The sequence below is a fragment of the Aulonocara sp. 'chitande type north' Nkhata Bay genome, linkage group LG15, assembly GCF_057382095.1.
Source record: "Aulonocara sp. 'chitande type north' Nkhata Bay isolate Kocher_YH1m ecotype deep benthic linkage group LG15, A_spYH_male_GT1.1, whole genome shotgun sequence".
NCBI lineage: Eukaryota > Metazoa > Chordata > Actinopteri > Cichliformes > Cichlidae > Aulonocara > Aulonocara sp. 'chitande type north' Nkhata Bay.
In genome coordinates, this window is record NC_141358.1 from 17,873,407 (window position 1) to 17,890,743 (window position 17,337).

Below are 17,337 nucleotides of genomic sequence, written 5' to 3' on the forward strand. Positions count from 1 at the left end.
ATACTGTCATCCATCTCTTTGCTCATTTAGCAGTTAGTTTTTAGGCACCTCCTGACAGCTTTTGGAGTCAGTAGGAATGGCCTATTCCTGAAAATCTGCATGAATGTTCCAACAACCTCAAAATAAAAGCAAAATCTTGTGTCCTTAACTGTTTTATGTCTTTTTATTTATTTCTCATGACTGTTTATCTAATATTTCATGGAGCAGATTTCTGAGCCATTCCTTGTTTGTATTATTTTCATGATCTGATTATATTTATATTCAGTATGAGTCACGATGCTAGTTCTTTCATCCCTGTTTGGTCTCTGTTATGTATCATAGACTCAGACAAAGATTGTTTGCTGAAACAAATACATTTTATACAGTTTTGAAACTTTTTAATGCACCAGGAATCATTTCTTTCATTGTTTGAGTTCAAGCGAGTAGAACGCTTGTATTGTGCAATTGTTGCTTTTCCTTGAACTCTGGCTCCCTCTGCTGGTAAAACTACTTGCCTGCTTGCCATTGTGAGTAACAGATGACAGGATGGTGCGAAGGGTCTTGAATCCCATGGCGATGTCCAGCAGATGAGCAGCAAAGAAGAAGTTGTTGAAGTGTCCAAAAATAGACATGGTGGTGTACCAAATGAGATACAGGAAAGACTGGAGGAGGAAAAGGTAAATATTTTTTTATGAGGCTCTTTTTGAACATCACACTGATGGTAGATTTTATGTGGACTTAAACTTACATTGTCAGTCAAGACCACGCCCAGTTTCCAGATGTGGTACTTTGTATCAATGGAGCTCAGCCTGTTGATGACAAAGTGAAAGGCGTTTGTGTTTACATATATATTTAAACTCATCAACAAAAACTGAGTTTGTACTTGGTCAAGTCATGTTAATAGAGATAGATAAGAGTAGGTACAGTTTTGTAGTTTCTGTGGCAGTTCTTGCCAACGACCAGGTGCATCTCTTCAAAATTGTTCATCTCTAGTCAAGGAGAGTCTTAAAAACCCTCCTTGACTGTACTCTATTACAACATTGGAGTCACGTAATGTAATATATAAATGTGTTTACTGCATGCGCATCTCTGAAGGAGGAATAAGAAAACGGGAGGTGTGTTCTCACCAGGATACCAGGGACGCTTCTTTCTCAACAGTTTCCACTGTGGGGTCAAAGTCCAAAGCACTCTTATCTAGGCCTAAAAGCTCAGCAATGCGTTCTGCTCCATAGAGATCACCATATTTGTTAATAACCTGCACATATAGAGGAGCACAGGAGAGAACAGGTTCATTAGTTAACTTTAACTAGCAATGAAAAAAAACAAAAACTGAATGGCATGCAACTAACTGTGTAGTATCTAATGTAATGCACAACTGCCACCAGAGGGTGGCGTTAATGTATCTACAAGCTGTGCGCCAACCACCATTAGAGGCTCTTCCTACACCTCCAGCTCCATATTTTATTCTTAAGTTGTTTCGAGGGCAGCTTTGCATGTTTCACAGTTCAAAACTATCTTTATTTATCTTATTTAAAAGTCAACACATACATAGTCATCTGACAGTGGGTGGGATGGGGAACAATCTTAGAATAACAGGCGAATAGCTCCCAACAAATCATGAACTGTATTTTTGCTTAAAGTGGCTTTCTATTACTCCAAGCTGTGGGTAAGAAAGTCTAAAGTGTTTGAGAGTTTGTCTAGTATTTCAGTTTAGAGAAAGTGACACTAGTCACCCTTAAAACACAAGTACCCTCGGGGGATTTTGCAATTTAGAAAAACAAATATGTGTTTTTTCCATATTCAGTGTGAGCTACACCGACATTAGTCTAATCGCGCTAAAGGGTCAAGCTTAGAATATAATACAGCCTGCAAACCAGCTTCCCTGACATCGAAGATTAAGCCTAGTCCCAAACTAAGAAGAAAATAAAAAAAATCATTCAAAACTAGCATGAAAAGGTTTTCAATTTAAGAATAGGTTTAATCCCACATTAATCCAGGAAAATGGTCATCTCATTCCTCCACACTCACCTTGCGCTTGATAAATTTGTCCCAGTAGTTGTTTGGGAAGGATCTGTAATGGAAAGTGAACAACAGAGACTCAGTTCACCTGTTGTAATATTGTCTAATATTTAACCCTAATATCAGATATTTAATGATCAGACAATTAACAAATGGAGACATAAATGAGAATCAGAAATCCATCTGGAATTGGTTTATTTATCAATCAATCTGGGCTCAATCTCCGGTTCATCCAGTCCATGTGTTAAAGCATCCTCAGGCAAAATACTGAAAACCAAGTCGCACCCAATGCGTTTATCGGAGTGGGAAAATTTAGTGCTTGGGATAGATAAAAGCCTGGTATGAATATTTATGTGACTGGGTGAAGAAGACAGTAGAAAGCACTTTGTGTGCTATAAAGGTAACAGTCTGACCTCCAAAAGTTGATTCTGTTCATCTGGAAAACGCTACGTCCAGATGAACGTATATTTATATACTATTTTTAAACGAGATAATTTCAAACAAAATCCAAACCACATTTTTAACAAGGCCACAAACTCACGGGGTGTTGATTACAAGTCGATCCCACTGGCCTTTGATATCATCGTCAGATGGCTGCTCAGTGATGTACAGCCCATCAAATTCAAGCTTTCTGGCAATTTCCTTCTCCCTCTTAAAAACCACCAAAGGAACCTGAAATCAAAACACTGGGACAGTAAGACTGCATCTTTTAGAAAGTGACCATTTTCAGCCAAACAAAGGCATTCCCCACCTTCAGGCAGTAGTACCCGACCAGGCAGACGAGCGAGATGACGGTGTGGAATATTGCCAAGAAGCGCAGCGTTGGTAACATGTAGCCGGTGCTCTCCTGAAGCACAAACTCATCCATGTCAAAGAACGTGTTCTCGTCATCCTCTTCGTCAGCACCCCAGCGGTTTTCATCATCAGTTTCTTCATCACTTTCACCAGTGACCTGAAGCGCAAAAAATAACTTGTACACTCACATAATGAATATATTGGGACATTTTTACCAGATGTTTCCAGCTTTATCTTTGCATTTTGACTTCTATGATCATTGGGAACGCCTCCACCGATATGAAGCTTTTCAGGAATTATTGATTGATGTCTCTCTGCTACAACACAGCACTCAACACGTTGCTGTTTTAAAGGCTGTCTAAACAGACTTTTTTTATGAAAGTTTTGGTCAAAGTTTTAATGACTTGTTTTAGACTTCCTTGTTTTGTGTTTCTTATTTAAGTGGCAGCGCAAATTCACTTGTGATATTCATGTCATGTCACCTTTTGTCACTTTTCAGTTTTATGGAAAATCTGCGCTCCACTTTGACTGAAACTTTAACGCTTGAGTTACCTTGTAGAAGAGCAGAATGAAGTTGATGGCAAAACACACAAACAGCGCTAGGAAGCGGAGGTTATAGAAGTTACGAGCCAGGTAGTTCTGTGAGGAAAGAAGTTTCACAGTAAGACTAACTATTGATAGCTTTCAAAGTGTGCCCACATTTTAGAGATAACTGCATAAGAAATGAAACCAAGTATGATGACTTACCAGCGTCTTGTTCAGATAGACATCCAGAACTGCAAAAATACTGGACATGAACGCAGGTGCTGGCTCTTTAGGCTGACTTGACCTGGTCTTGGGCTTCTCCTCTGTCACTGGCTCCTTAGCCTCTTCCTCCTTTGGTTTATCCTCCTTCTCTTGGTTCTCTGTACTGTATTTATCATTTTTTATTTGCTTTAAAGTTAATTTTATTTTGATGACAATTACTTTTAATTTCACTTAGTGTTACTCACTCTGCTTTTTCTGGTTCGTTCTCAGGGGTTTCAACCTTCTTGGCAGCAGCTTTCTGCAAAGAACAAAAACAAAAAAACATTTATATAAGATGAGAGGATGGATGGAAGGGGGAATTAAAGGCAGATATCTAAGTTGTGTTTGTGACTATGGACCTTCTTATGATCAGCGGAGGGCTCAGCACTCAGCTCGCAAACATCCCCCAGGCCTGGCTCCACATGTTTTCCTCCTTCTTTTTTAGGCGCGTTCAGCATCTCCATCATCATGTCAACCTCTACAACGTCCCCTGTTGGTGCCATCGCTATGTCCAGGTTTCCTAATGATTCTATAGCCTCCACTTTCTCTCCCTCTATCACATCTCCGTGGATGCCGAACTGAGTCGGGTCAGGCATGTTTCCAAGGATGTCCGTCACCTTTATGTTCTTGGCTCCCTCGACTAAACCTCCACCAAACATGGAGGACCAAATGACGTGGAAGAAACCAAAGATGAGGCTGTAGATACCCTTAAAAAACCCAGTGAACAGCATCCAGAAGAAGGCAAAGAAGCCTGTGATTATCTCCTTGATGCTCAGCTTCTTGAGTTTCTTCAACTTCTTGCGCATGTTTTTAATGGAAAACATCTGGCGGACGTGTGCAATCTTGCTCTTGACTGAGCGACATGCGGTGGTGAAGGCAGAGGCAGACTCCAGGGTGTGCTCTTCCTCTGCAGTCAGCTCTTCCAGGATGCTGTGTCCATCTTCCTCTTCGTCCTCTTCGGGCTGTTCAACCACTTCTGGCTCAGAGATCTGTGAGGCCAGCTGCATCTCAAAAATGGTGTCCTCGCAGAAATTCACAAACATCTCCATCTTCTCGCTCTCTCCGCCCTCGTTCACCACGTCAAAGATGAACTGACGCTTGGATTCTTTCACCTGCGGCTTTTCCCACTGCTCGCGGCTCGACTCGCTGATCTCAAAGTAAACCCTCTCGATTCGCTTTGCGCTGCCCATGATTTCAATACGACCCAGGTAAGGCTCAAAGTAACTAAGCACACTTTCAGCCAGATCTAAGAAAGTGGCAAGTCGGGAGTCATGCGGCATGTGTTCAGACAGGTTGGTCAAAAGGACTGCCACGTTGAAACCGATGTCTTTGGCTGGCTCGTGGAACCGCTCCACAAACTCCTTGTAGTTGAACATGTCATTCTCGTCCGCCTCTACACACGAGAGCAAGAATTCGATCTCAGACTGGCTGTACTGCTTCTGGCTCTCCATGGACTTCTGGAACTCCTTCTTAGAAATGATGCCTTTACACTCAGGGTCATACTCCTTGAAGTTGTCAGAGGTCGTGAGATCCTTCAATTTCAGGAACATGTCGAAGAACTTGAGAATCATCTCCACATTGCTGGAAGACTCCACCAGGGTGTCAACCATCTGCTTTCCAATTGTTCCATTAACCACATTACCTGGGAAGTAAGGCACACATTTTATAATCATACACAAAGACAATGACATATGTACTTAAAAGACAACTTTTTTTGTACATGTGTATTTAGTCTTTAAAGCCCAATTATTTTTTTCTGTTTTTGGTATTTTCTCCAAAATTACATTAAAACTTCAGGCTCTTACCCTCAAGCAGAGACAGCAGCATGACCACCATGTCTTTCTGTAAGTCCATCAGTTCTTTCAGCAGCTCAATTTGACTGGCATCCTACAAGTACATGGTCAACTATCATTCAGTGGTTTGTCTTAAGCAATTAGCCATTTGCACTCAATGTTTGGTGTTATGGCATACTGTATGTAAGTATCATAATAAGAAATGACATGTTTTCTGCTACAAAACAAACTACATGCTGTGGCTGCAATGCTCTACTTAGCGATGCACCTCCTCACAGAAATGAGAAAGTCTATTAGCCTGTTACAATTGTACAAGTTGCATCATACCTGAGACAGCTTCATCTGCATGTTGGCGAAAACATGCAAGAAGCCCACCACTGCATCCCACAGTCTGCTGTGTGCTAAACTCTGCTGGTTCCCAATACATGGACCCTGCAGGAAAAAAATACAGTGAAGAAAAAAACATCATGAAATATTTTAATCCCGACTTGACAAACTCAACAGTGCTGAGCGAGAGATCAGCATCTTACCTGGATGTACTCAGTCAGCGAGTTAAATATCTGCTTTGCTACAGATAACGCTTTGGAAAAGTTTCGCTTTCCAGTTTCATCAATTACTTCTTTGCCAGAGTAGTACCAGTAGAAGTCACTGATAGATTCCTGAAGGAGAACCACAGTGAGAAACAGGTCAAACAAACGCAATAAAGATGGTGACGATCATACTAAAGATGGATCCAGCCCTCAGTTTTGTGCTTTAATCACCTGAAGACGGAGCAGATAGTCCACAGTGCTGATAATGATGTTGACTGTGGTTGTGTTTCCAGTTTGGGTTCTCAGAAAATTCTGGAAATCTGAAAGATGAACAAATATTCTCAACGCCTCGATGCTTTTTTGTAAAACCGGTGCAATAAACTAAACTTGTGCAAACAAACTCTTGTGTTTCCGATGAAATTTGGAATAGAAATTTGGAATAAACTCAAAGAGGGCCTCACCTCCATTGTGGCCCTCGCACAGAAGTTGCAAAAACCGGAAAAGATCTTTAGTAAACTCATCATTCTGTAGCACCTTGGAGCCTTGAGAGGAAATATTTTGGTGAACACAGCTGAAACTCTGCAATACTTACTGGTAACACTTCATATTGCAGTCCTTGTAATAAGTGTTAGTTAACAGCAGTAAGGCTCTTATAAGTCCTTCTTAAGATGTTAATAAGATGTTATATACATAGCATACTAAACAATAACATATAATAATGTATTATAAACTATGAACTTAATAGCCAACTATGTTTTCTTTGCAACTGTTGCATTTAATGTGAGAACAATGGCTTACAAGGTTAGTAAATATATTATTATTAACTTATTAATAATGCTTTTCATAGCTCTGTCATTCTGTCCACTATGTTCTTAATAAATTAGACATAAAATAATAAAAGCTAACTTAAAAAAACAACGCATACACTGTAAAAGGTGGTTAATTTGGGTTGCATAATGTTAATAATCATTCTGTCAGGAGTTACAAGCATCTTATTATACATTAACTAACACTTAATACAAGAACCTTATTATAAAGCATTACCTTTTTATTTCAACATGAGAAGGAATAATAACAATAATAACAATAATACTAATAATATGTGAATCTCCCCTCAAAAGCAATTAATATGACGCAAGCAGGACAGGTTTCATGTTCCAAACATTTTGAAGTCTGGGGCCTTTAGATTGCAGATTCAAAACTGAATCCAAAGTGCTTTTTTTTTTTTTTTGTAAAAATGCTCTTTCCTTAAACAACAGTGAAACACTAGGACATTTCCATAAGCTGGAGGAAGCCTGATAACTTTCACATGCAGGCCATGACTGGGCCTGACAAAGAGCGGACCGACGGGATTACCTAATTTACTTTAAAAATCAGCTAGTCAACAGAGCTATATGAAATGAGCACAGTACAGTTCTTTAAGCATATAAAACCATGTGAAAGTTAAACATCTGTATCATAACCAGCTTTGTGAAATAGGCCCCAAGTAGAAAGCAAGACAAAGCTTTTTAAGGCTGTGGAATGATCCACAGACCTTCAAGTCAAACCCTTTGGAAGTGGCACTGATAGCCTTAGACTGACATATTTGAGCATCAGTAATAGGATTTGCATTAGTAAATGTTAACATGAAGGGAATGGGAACAAATATCACAGAAAAGGACAGTCAGTGGATTCTGAAGATCCACTTTCTGTGTACTCTAACAGTTGGCATGCACAGTGTCTCCCTATAGGCATCTGGGGAAGGGCAGGGCTGGGTACCATATAAAGCAAGGAGTATGGACCACAGATATGGAGGGGACATTCAGGGTGAAAGCATAGCCATATCAGCATGATCTAAATTTGCTATTTACCCCGCTCAGTGTGGACTGCCATCGATGGGTTTTTAAAATGACAGGAAGGAGACGAACAATACACGAAGACATAAGCAAAAAGAGAGGACATTGAGTTACAATACCAAGAGATATGAATATATCAGCTACTAGTGAAAAACAAAGACATGCAATTAAAAAGAAATTTGTTTTCTGATGGGGAGAAAGAAAAAAAATAAAAATCATAGGCCTGGGTTATTTCTATGTACCATCTAATAAGATGAGGACCAAATAAGAATTCAGTCATGGTGAAAAGTTTGTAACGTTAACAGACACGAGTAGTAACAGTGAACTGTTAAACACAGAACTCAGTGGAAATGTTTAGCAGAGAACTGAATGATGAACAAACAGACTTTTGATGTGAGAAGCATCAAGTGAAGAGTGCTTTTGTTGGAAGTTAGAGAGAGATGATAGGTCTTGTTTTAATGCTGGACCATGTCCTCTAAGACTAAATATTTTTATTTAACCTAACCTTCATTAAGAAACCCATACAGTAACCCAATATAATCCCATATCTTCCACTGTATAAAGTCCAAAAATATATATACAAATGTAATTTACTTGTACTTTGATTACTGCAAAAAAAGACATTAAAGACACCACACTGACAAGCAGCAAACTATTTCTATTAATCAAAATTTACATCCATAGCAAATAAATTTTGATTTCAAAGGCCATACAGAAACTATGAATTAGCATTAATTAAGAGCTTTCAATAGATGCTGATGTTAAAGTTGGCATGGTTCAGCATTAGTTCATTGAGGGGTGGGGAAGGGTATAATCTTCTGTTGGGTGTAATCAAGGATAATATCAGGTGTTTCAGCAGCAGGCGTCTACTCTGAGAACCTCAAGAGAAACCGTCCACAAATATGGAGTTTGAAAGAGAAAACAAAGTAGATGTCACACAATGCATCTAATGAAAGTCCACTTCACTTACTAGAACCTTCCTCTGTCACCATGCCGAGTCCTTCTGCTTTGTTCTGTCTCTCAAATGCATTCAAGTCCAGGACACTAGGAGAAGAACCTCAAAATCAAATATGAGCATATGAATCATGCGTTTGTTTCCAGGAAGAATAATATCATAGTACCGACCTGCAGGACTGCATTAGTCCTGAAAGACTCTTGAAAAAGCCTGCATCTCTTTTTTCTTTCAAGTAATTGAGCATTTTCTGCGATGGGTGAAGTAAAGCATTACAGTCTTGTCAAAAAAATGAAATGGGAAATTAAAGTCATAAACTGGCGGTATGTACACACAGTGCAGAATGACCTCACCTGCTGAACTTGCACGTTGCCTCCATTTAGGATGGAGATGCCCAGTTTGAGGGTGCAGGTCACCATGGGGCCCAGACGACCTGATAGCAAAAATTTAAGATAAAAAACAAAAAGCAGCCAGTTAAGGTAATTCATAATCTCTACAAACAAATACAAGCACGCACTTCTCTAAATATAGTTACAAAGTGCTTTACAGATCACAAACAGGTAAAAATAAGGCATGAAAAACTTAAATGGAGAAGACAAGGAGGACAACTTAGACCTCAGAGGATTAAGAGCAACCATTTTCTGCTGTAACACTGCTTCGGACACAACAGTAAATCAGCTGCGTAGCTGAGTAAGAAACAGATCATTACCTTTACTGGAGCTGATCATCTGCAGCACCATTTCAGCAGCGCCACGAGCGTGCAGCCTCGCCTGCTGATAAAGGATCTTCTGCTTTTCCATCTCCTTCTCCTGAGGGACGAACACACACATACAGTAATGAGGAAAGCTACATTTTAAGGAGACTGACCACCTTTCCTACAAGCCCCCACCAGGGTACCTCGAATGTCTTTTCTTTCCCTTCTTCCTCTTCTTCTTCCTCATCCTCTGCACAGCTCTGAGAACACAAAGGCTCGCTTCAGGGTTTGATTTCATTTGCTGATAATTGATGAATTAAATTTGAAAGAACACTACCTTTGCCATCATGTCTGCATACGCAATATACAAAGGATCTTCTTCCAAGTGACTGAGAAAAAAATAAAGTCATGTTGTGTTAATATCATATATTCTGCTGGTTAAAGTACACAAAACGGACAAATTGATATTGATTAAATGTTAGACAATTATCACAGCAGCTACCTCACAAACTTGGATACACAAAAATTAAAACAGGCCACGGGGCAAAATATGTAATATGTGCTCTGGAAGTGATTAAAAAAAGTTTGCTAATTGCTTAAAAGCAGAGTCATAACCATCTCACCTTCTTTCTGTCAGAGCATTGTGGCTGAAGTGCAGAATGAGTTGGTGGAGAGGGTCGGGCTGGATCTCAGCCACCTCCTCTTCCTCCTCCTCCACAATCTTCATTGGTGTTTTCTGCACAGGAGTGAACTATTAGCTCTGCTCAAATCGCAGCTGCTTACTACTCAATGCACGAGACCTTTGATTCACTGACATCTTTGCAAACTCACTGACACTTTCACGCATTTGTCCAAAACACTGAAATGAGTTGTTAACATTCACCTAGTACCAGCATGCAGATGATTTTGATTTTTTCGGTCCTGGTAATCCATGAATAGGACAAGACGTTAAGAGTGACTCATGAACAACAGAGTTGGAACACGTTTTCAAATGCATGCATGTTGCAGCAAACAGATGCAAGCAGTAAGCCGTTGGGTGATATGAATTTGAACATGGGGAATGATCCAGACGGCAAAGGAGCCTAACAAAGAGGGACTGTCAAAACCACACAGTCTTCGAGAGCCCAAACTAATCTGACAGTTTGGTCAAATAAAACTGACAATAAATTAATAATCGTCCGAAAGGAACAGATTATAATCTAATCATCATGTATTTAAAGCTTTAATCAGCGAGAAACCTTTTTTTTTTATGAATTTGCTGCACATCTGCAAGATCTAATATGAAATGTGATCTTCACATGACTACGCGAGCATGCCACTGATGTCACGGCCACAGAAAGTACTGGAATTTCACCTTCACACTCACACTACAGACTTACAGAGTACAGCAAAACGACAACTGATGGGTTGGATCCAGATCGGACAGCCAAACAGCTAGTGACAGTCTCCTATTGTAGTGAAAGGCCCTCCTTACCACTGCTGTCAGAAAGGCATAGCCTGCTTTTCTAGAGCTGTGAGTGCCGGAGCTGGCCCTGTGTCTCCTGAGTTGATCATGCAGCCTCTGACCCCTGACGGACCTCTGTTTGAAGGGTTTTGCGCGCCTAGAGCGGGGGACCCTGGGTGCTTTGGGCGAGGTCCCCACCCGGGGGCGCTCCCATGGCTCAACAGGTGCAGAGCTAAAGAAGCATTCGGCAGACAGGACTGGCAGAGGGGTGCCAACGCAGGGCACATGGGGCGAGGCCAAGGCTAGCCCAGTACTTACTGCCAGATCCTGAACTAGCTTCTCCTCAAAGGAGTACTCCTCTGCCTCTATCCAAAGTCTCTCATAGGCCGGGATGAAGAAGTTGATAGCACGATGCCTGAGGAGGGGGAGGTGGGGAGGAATGAAGGGGGGTAGGGGAAGGTAAGAGTGGCATTAGGGTAGGTTCTGGTGAGTTTTTGGTGGAGACAGGAAGGAGAGATGTTGGGAGGAGGAAGGGATTACAGGAAGTGCATTTCAGGCAGGGTGGTGATTGGTCAATGTGGGATCCACTGACTCTTCTGACTGGTCATGTTTGGTCTCTAAAATACCTGCAGTTACCTCGTCAAAGGAGCATGCACACTTTAGGAGGGTTTTTGTTTTCTTATCTTAATGAAACTAATCATAATGTTGGAAACCAGCTGATCAACTTAACAAAATCAAGACTGATATATTTCTTTCTGCCTTTCTTCTTCTCTCCTTTCTTCATTGCTTCCTTTAGGGTTCACCTGAAATGAAACAGAGGCCTGCGGCTTGCAGTGCATTTCCACTTTCCAATAAAGCTTGTTTCACTCAATTCTCAGGCTCATTCTAGCTGACCAATCAGAATCAACAGTGCAGAGACAGTTGATTGCTAGGCAGAGATCGGTCCACAGCCTGGTGGATGAAGGGGGGAGGTTGAACAGATGAAGCATTCACCCCGTAGTTTCACTTTACCGTCAGCAGGGAGAACAGGCGGTCAAAGCTGGAGGCTTTGAATGCCCTTTCCAGCCAAACCTCCCGATAGCCATTCAGGAAGTAATTATTAATTTTGTATCTGAGGGAGGATGAGGTAGTGTTATGCAAGAAAACAACACAGAGGAGAGAATGTCATTAGGGAGGTGATGAGGGGTTTTACATGGGCACACAGTCAAGAAAAGAAAAATGAGCCCACCCTCCCACGGCTATTTGGTGATCGCTTGTTATGTACGGTTAGATTGAGACAAGACAATGTCTTAACTGGTTTATTTAAATAGAGAATGCCAATATTTAGATATTGACATTTTTTGCGTTGTCTGAAATGTTGCAGGTGTTTGTTTGTTTTTTAACTCACCTGGGTAAATTGTAGAGTGGAGCCATGCGGAAACAAGCCACTACAGCACGTTTACGCTGTTTCGATAGCAGCTTCTGCCACACACACTTTTTATTCCTAAGTGGTTGCTCCACCTAAAAGAGGATAGTAGACATTTGTGACTATACAAGGACGCTACACATAGCTTTTTAACTACCCTTTAAGACTGGGATTATTCTACAACCACAATTCAATTTATTGTAAAAGAATATAGGGAAAAAAATGTCCAGAAGGTTAATGACAAAAGCAGTGAGTAAGCTAGCTGCACAAAGAAATAAAATGGTATTTGAAAAACTGAAATGACTAAATATTCTAGAACATGTCAATGTCCGGTAGTGAACAGTCAATATGTTTTTACCTGCTCCAGATGGAAGACTGCAGCAGAGATGCTCTGGACTCTGTCCACTGTATGCTCTGGGTTTGCTGGTTCCTCGCTCTTCACCACAACATCTTTGTACAGGTTCATCTGCCACTGGACCGCTGGGTCATCAGACTACAACACCAAAATCAATCATTTAAAAAAAGACTAATAAAAAAAAGCACATGAAATCAACAGTTTTATTACCTAATCTACTGGAACCAATCTTACCTTGTCCTGGAGATGGAGATTCTGACGCAAATGCTCCTTCACCTCATCATCTGTGTCTTTCTATGAAGGGACATGCAATGTGGTGTTATTAAAATATTTCTTCATTTAATTAAAACATCAGATTATTTGTGCAATGCAAAAGAAAGCACACCAGCCTGAGAGAAGTGCACCTATGAAAGAAAGTGTCAAAGTATGATGACTGCAGTGCTGATGGGAAAAAAAGACCAAACTGACTGACCATCTATCATCATCTTAAAGATGGATGCACAGACTACACTCTACCTGTAGACCTACCAGTGATGAGAGCAAGTTGCACTTCATAGTATTCCATATTTTTTTGGACTTGCAACTTCATTAAAGTCATCTATGATCTAACATAACAGACATGTATATGTGGACCTCTGCACGCCGTCCCTACAGATGCTGTGATCTAAAATTCTTTGTTCCAGGTCCTATTTTGTCAGCTCACCAGGCTGTAGCGTATCTTGGCCAAAGAGACAAGCTCCTGGTCTCCTGGGGTGCACATGTTAAGGCCGATGGGTAGCATCTTCTTCAGGGCGGCTACAATTAGAGACGTTTGAATGGAGTAGTATTCACCACGTCGGAGCTTGTGTTTCCTCTCCTGGTCCCCACCTGTCTACAGAGGTTAAGAAAATATAAGAGACATAACATAAGATGACTAATGTGAGAGCTGAAGGTAATCAGAGACTATAAAAATAATGATTATTTACCTTGACCTTAAACATACCTTTCCTCTTAACATTTTCTTTATTGTCATTATTAAAGTTCTTGAAAATTGAGAGTTTAGATCAGTTTGACACCTGAGCTTTTTACTCGCATGGACTTCCACATACTGATTAATATGAGCATCAATTCTTAAAGTGTGTGTGTGCGCGCGCATGCGTACGCAGACAGACAGACAGACAGACAGAGCAAAAAGTAAGGGAAAAAACGGAATAGATCAACCAGGTTCTCAAATCACATTTAAGTCATTTTATAATAAGGGGGCAAAAGGTGTTTCACCTACAAACCATTCAAAAAGATGAATCACAACCAAAGGGACCAAAGTGGAGTCTTTCACCATAAATCATTTAGCAAGCAGAGTCCTTCAAAAGGTGAGAAGCTTTAAAAAAAATTTAAAAAAAATTCTTCTGTGAGAATTGAACCAAGACACTCAGAGTACCAATAAATCAAATGCTCAGCCAAAACAAATAAACATCGAACTCTCTCTGTGTCAGCTGGTTGAGAGGCTGCTGGACGACACGCTGTCATCATCTAGATTTTTAAGAGACTTTATTACGACAAAAATGTCAAATGTAAACCTAGCGTAGGTGTGAATTTAGGGGTGCGAACTCACTGAGTTGATTCATAAAACAGCTCACATTTGCATATTTGTCTTGTTCAGCATGTGTTAAAGGGGCGATTAAAAACATAATAAAGTGCTTGTTCAAGTAAGTTTTCTTTACATTAGCAGAACCTGTGATATTGGAACATCAACAAAGGATATTCAGGTTATGCTTTTCCAAAGTGCTGATATTATAAAGGAAAGAAGAGCTACATGAATTCAGCTTAAACCCAGAGATGATTAAAATGTACTGTCCTTTATCTCCCTCATGAATAAAGACAAAGGTCATCTACAGTCTTGTGAAAAAGAAAGTTGTTGAATCGAGATTTTAACAGGATGCATGGTCCTGTGAAAACTTTAATTTTAACATCACAGTATAATAAAGTCCCTCCTTAAAAGGAAAGAGTCTTGAATGAAAAATATTTATGTTATGAATCCATATTAAAAGAAGCTCAAAGAATGATTATTATCATCTGATTACCCATAAAATCTGATCAGGACTTCTAACATGGTTCATTCTCAGCAAGGCGATAATATTTGTGAACACTTGCTATTCATTAAATCTGGTTAGTCTGACCTTATGACATTTTTCTTATTATCAGTTAAATCTATAGTAGGATCTCGTCCAATAATAGCATGTTAAGTAATATTTCATATTTTCTTTTTTTTTTAATGACATTTCTTACTTTATCAGATTCAGTTATATTGTTGTGAGCATCAGTTAGTGTCTAATCTTTTTTACATTTTACATCTCTCTTTTTTGGATTTCTTTGTTTCAGCCGAAGCTGAGTGATACAAAATTAAAACTAAAGATATTTTAAAGCTGTTCTCACACCAAGTTTCAAATCATTCTGACACAGGAGCAAGTCAAAGACCCACATCCCCATCTTTACCTTAGACATCTTAGTCTTGCCTTCACCAGTTAGGAAGCCCAAATTGTTGATTTCATTCTGAACCACAAAGTTTTGCTCCTCACGCTTAAAGTTCTGGATTCAGAGAACAAAGAAATAACGTGACTGGAATAAATGAGTTAATCTTGGTATTGTAACTATTATCATGAAAGACTGGACAGCGAGGCTTACATGTGACTTGCACCAGAGGATGAAGATCTCAGCCACCATCCTAAAGAGCTCAGTGGAGTCTCCATCCGGCTCCTTCAGCCACCTGGACCTGGAGTGGACAAAGACATGAAGCATGTTTAGCTGGAAGGACTTAATATTTGTCAGATTACATCTGTGCAGGACTGGACCAAAAAACCCCAAAGCAAAACAAACAAACAAAAAAAACCCCTCAGTGTATTGAATGTTGACATAAAAATTGCAAAATCACTAAAATCCACTAAATAGCATTTTAGAGATGGTCAAGAAGTAGCGTGTATATATTTTGCACCTGTTGTTGTCCACATAACGAATGAGGATGGGGTAGAAAGCATAGAGGTCCCTGCAGAGCACAGCAAACTCGTCCAAGATGAGCAGTTCTGCCTCCTGGTTGTCACCTTTGCTGTCAGCTTTCAGCAGCTCCTCTTCAGCCACCACCTGCATATATGCAGTGCATAAACAACAATCAGTTTATTAGTATGAACATCTTCAATAAGAATCCCCTCTCTCCATCCTCTCTCTGAGCAAAGAAGTATTTTTATTTTCCAAAAAGGATGTAAATTTACTGAATGTTTACACCACAACTTCAGCAGCTATTAATTGAGTAAACAAAAAGTACTTGAACCACAGACATCACTTGACAGTGGATATAATGTGCAACTACAACAGCATGTACAGTATATTTTAAGCGCTCACCTTCACCGTCTTCTTCTTTAATTTATCCAGTGTGTGCAGGAAATGGGTTCTGAGCAGATCTGCTCCAGCTTTGCAGATGATTGGCTGAGAATAGACTGTGAATAAACATCCGGAAATTATTTTCTCAGCTGAGACACTGACATTTTCAAGAATAGAATAGAATAGAATTCAACTTTATTGTCATTGCACATGCACAGGTACAGGGCAACGAAATGCAGTTTGCATCCATCCAGAAGTGCTTTAGTGATATAGATATATTACAATATATATTAGCAATAGTATAGATATGTAAGTATATTACAGAAATGGGTCTATTATGGTATGTTATAATGTACACGGTATGAAGTATGTTGTGAATATTCTATAACTATAAGTATGTACAGGCTGTAGTGAGTACAAGCTATGTACAGGATATAAATATGAAAAACTATACAGAATATGAAATAAATAACTTTACAGAAATCTGAGATATACAGCTATACAGAAGTGAGAACTATGCAAGTTGTAAACAATAATAAGCCAGCTTTTGCAAAAGGTCTGAGTCACAGTTTTAAAGAACACAGGTGAAAAGTCATCCCTTGATCCCTGGAAAAAAGATGTTAGACAGCATCTCCAAATAACTTATTAGAATCCCGCGACTGGAATACATTTACTGACTTCTCTAACAATAATACTGGGGGCTTACCGGCAATCCTCTTCATCCAAGGAGCATCATCAATGCCCAGGTTGCTGTTGAGGATCTTGAGGATATTTCCCAGAATGATGCTGAGGTGTTCAGAGGTCACCATGGTGCAGCACTGAGTATCTGGGGGCGAGTTCTCTGGACCTTTCTCCCACCAGTAGGACAGATAGTTACACAGCATGGGAAGGATTACCTCTATAACCTGCAGCAAATGGGCAGAAGGCTGAATGTCTGAATCAGAGTGTGTGTACTGTGACATAAGTGAGATTATCAATGCACAGCTTCCAGAATTGATTTTATATTTTTGCTATGTTTTTTGTATGTCGTATTTTACATTTATTCAATAATATTAAATAAAATACCAGTTGATTAAAAGGATAGTTAATATTTTATTTCACTTATAATAACTATAATAACAATCAAAATTAATGGAGCTGAGGCTGAGATGGCCTGACTTCCAGTGGCCTGACCTTTTATACTTCACATTGAATTGAGCACTTCCAATAATACAAACTAATAGCATGTAAAGTCAAACCAAATCAAATCAAATCACTTTTATTGTCACATCACATGTGCAGGCACACTGGCACAGCACATGCGAGTGAAATTCTTGTGTGCGAGCCCCACAAGCAACAGAGATGTGCAAACACAACAACACAAACGAGCAAAATACAAGAATGGCCAACCTGAAACTAA

At 39.8% G+C, this 17,337-nt stretch overlaps 1 protein-coding gene across 7 annotated transcripts in view; it reads right to left on the reverse strand.

Annotated features, from left to right (window-relative positions):
* Positions 1-17,337, reverse strand: part of ryr3 (ryanodine receptor 3) — a 114,271-nt gene that overhangs the window by 6,289 nt on the left and 90,645 nt on the right. For 2 of the 7 annotated variants that reach the window (XM_086264736.1, XM_086264733.1), the window contains 33 exons: positions 16,645-16,843; positions 15,960-16,054; positions 15,556-15,701; positions 15,249-15,336; positions 15,060-15,152; positions 13,291-13,458; positions 12,822-12,881; positions 12,591-12,725; positions 12,215-12,327; positions 11,839-11,938; positions 10,007-10,119; positions 9,721-9,772; positions 9,587-9,643; positions 9,399-9,498; positions 9,043-9,122; positions 8,863-8,939; positions 8,708-8,781; positions 7,753-7,767; positions 6,364-6,444; positions 6,134-6,222; positions 5,903-6,031; positions 5,700-5,804; positions 5,385-5,466; positions 3,939-5,221; positions 3,786-3,838; positions 3,541-3,703; positions 3,346-3,432; positions 2,750-2,950; positions 2,540-2,670; positions 2,008-2,050; positions 1,107-1,234; positions 728-788; positions 495-641 (listed from right to left, as the gene is read on the reverse strand). In XM_086264736.1, coding sequence (XP_086120862.1) covers positions 495-641; positions 728-788; positions 1,107-1,234; positions 2,008-2,050; positions 2,540-2,670; positions 2,750-2,950; positions 3,346-3,432; positions 3,541-3,703; positions 3,786-3,838; positions 3,939-5,221; positions 5,385-5,466; positions 5,700-5,804; positions 5,903-6,031; positions 6,134-6,222; positions 6,364-6,444; positions 7,753-7,767; positions 8,708-8,781; positions 8,863-8,939; positions 9,043-9,122; positions 9,399-9,498; positions 9,587-9,643; positions 9,721-9,772; positions 10,007-10,119; positions 11,839-11,938; positions 12,215-12,327; positions 12,591-12,725; positions 12,822-12,881; positions 13,291-13,458; positions 15,060-15,152; positions 15,249-15,336; positions 15,556-15,701; positions 15,960-16,054; positions 16,645-16,843 — 4,548 coding nt within the window. Of the gene's footprint in view, positions 1-494; positions 642-727; positions 789-1,106; positions 1,235-2,007; positions 2,051-2,539; positions 2,671-2,749; positions 2,951-3,345; positions 3,433-3,540; positions 3,704-3,785; positions 3,839-3,938; positions 5,222-5,384; positions 5,467-5,699; positions 5,805-5,902; positions 6,032-6,133; positions 6,223-6,363; positions 6,445-7,752; positions 7,768-8,707; positions 8,782-8,862; positions 8,940-9,042; positions 9,123-9,398; positions 9,499-9,586; positions 9,644-9,720; positions 9,773-10,006; positions 10,120-11,145; positions 11,243-11,838; positions 11,939-12,214; positions 12,328-12,590; positions 12,726-12,821; positions 12,882-13,290; positions 13,459-15,059; positions 15,153-15,248; positions 15,337-15,555; positions 15,702-15,959; positions 16,055-16,644; positions 16,844-17,337 lie in introns of all 7 variants that reach the window. The other 5 variants (XM_086264737.1, XM_086264732.1, XM_086264738.1 and 2 more) reach the window with 3 other exon arrangements.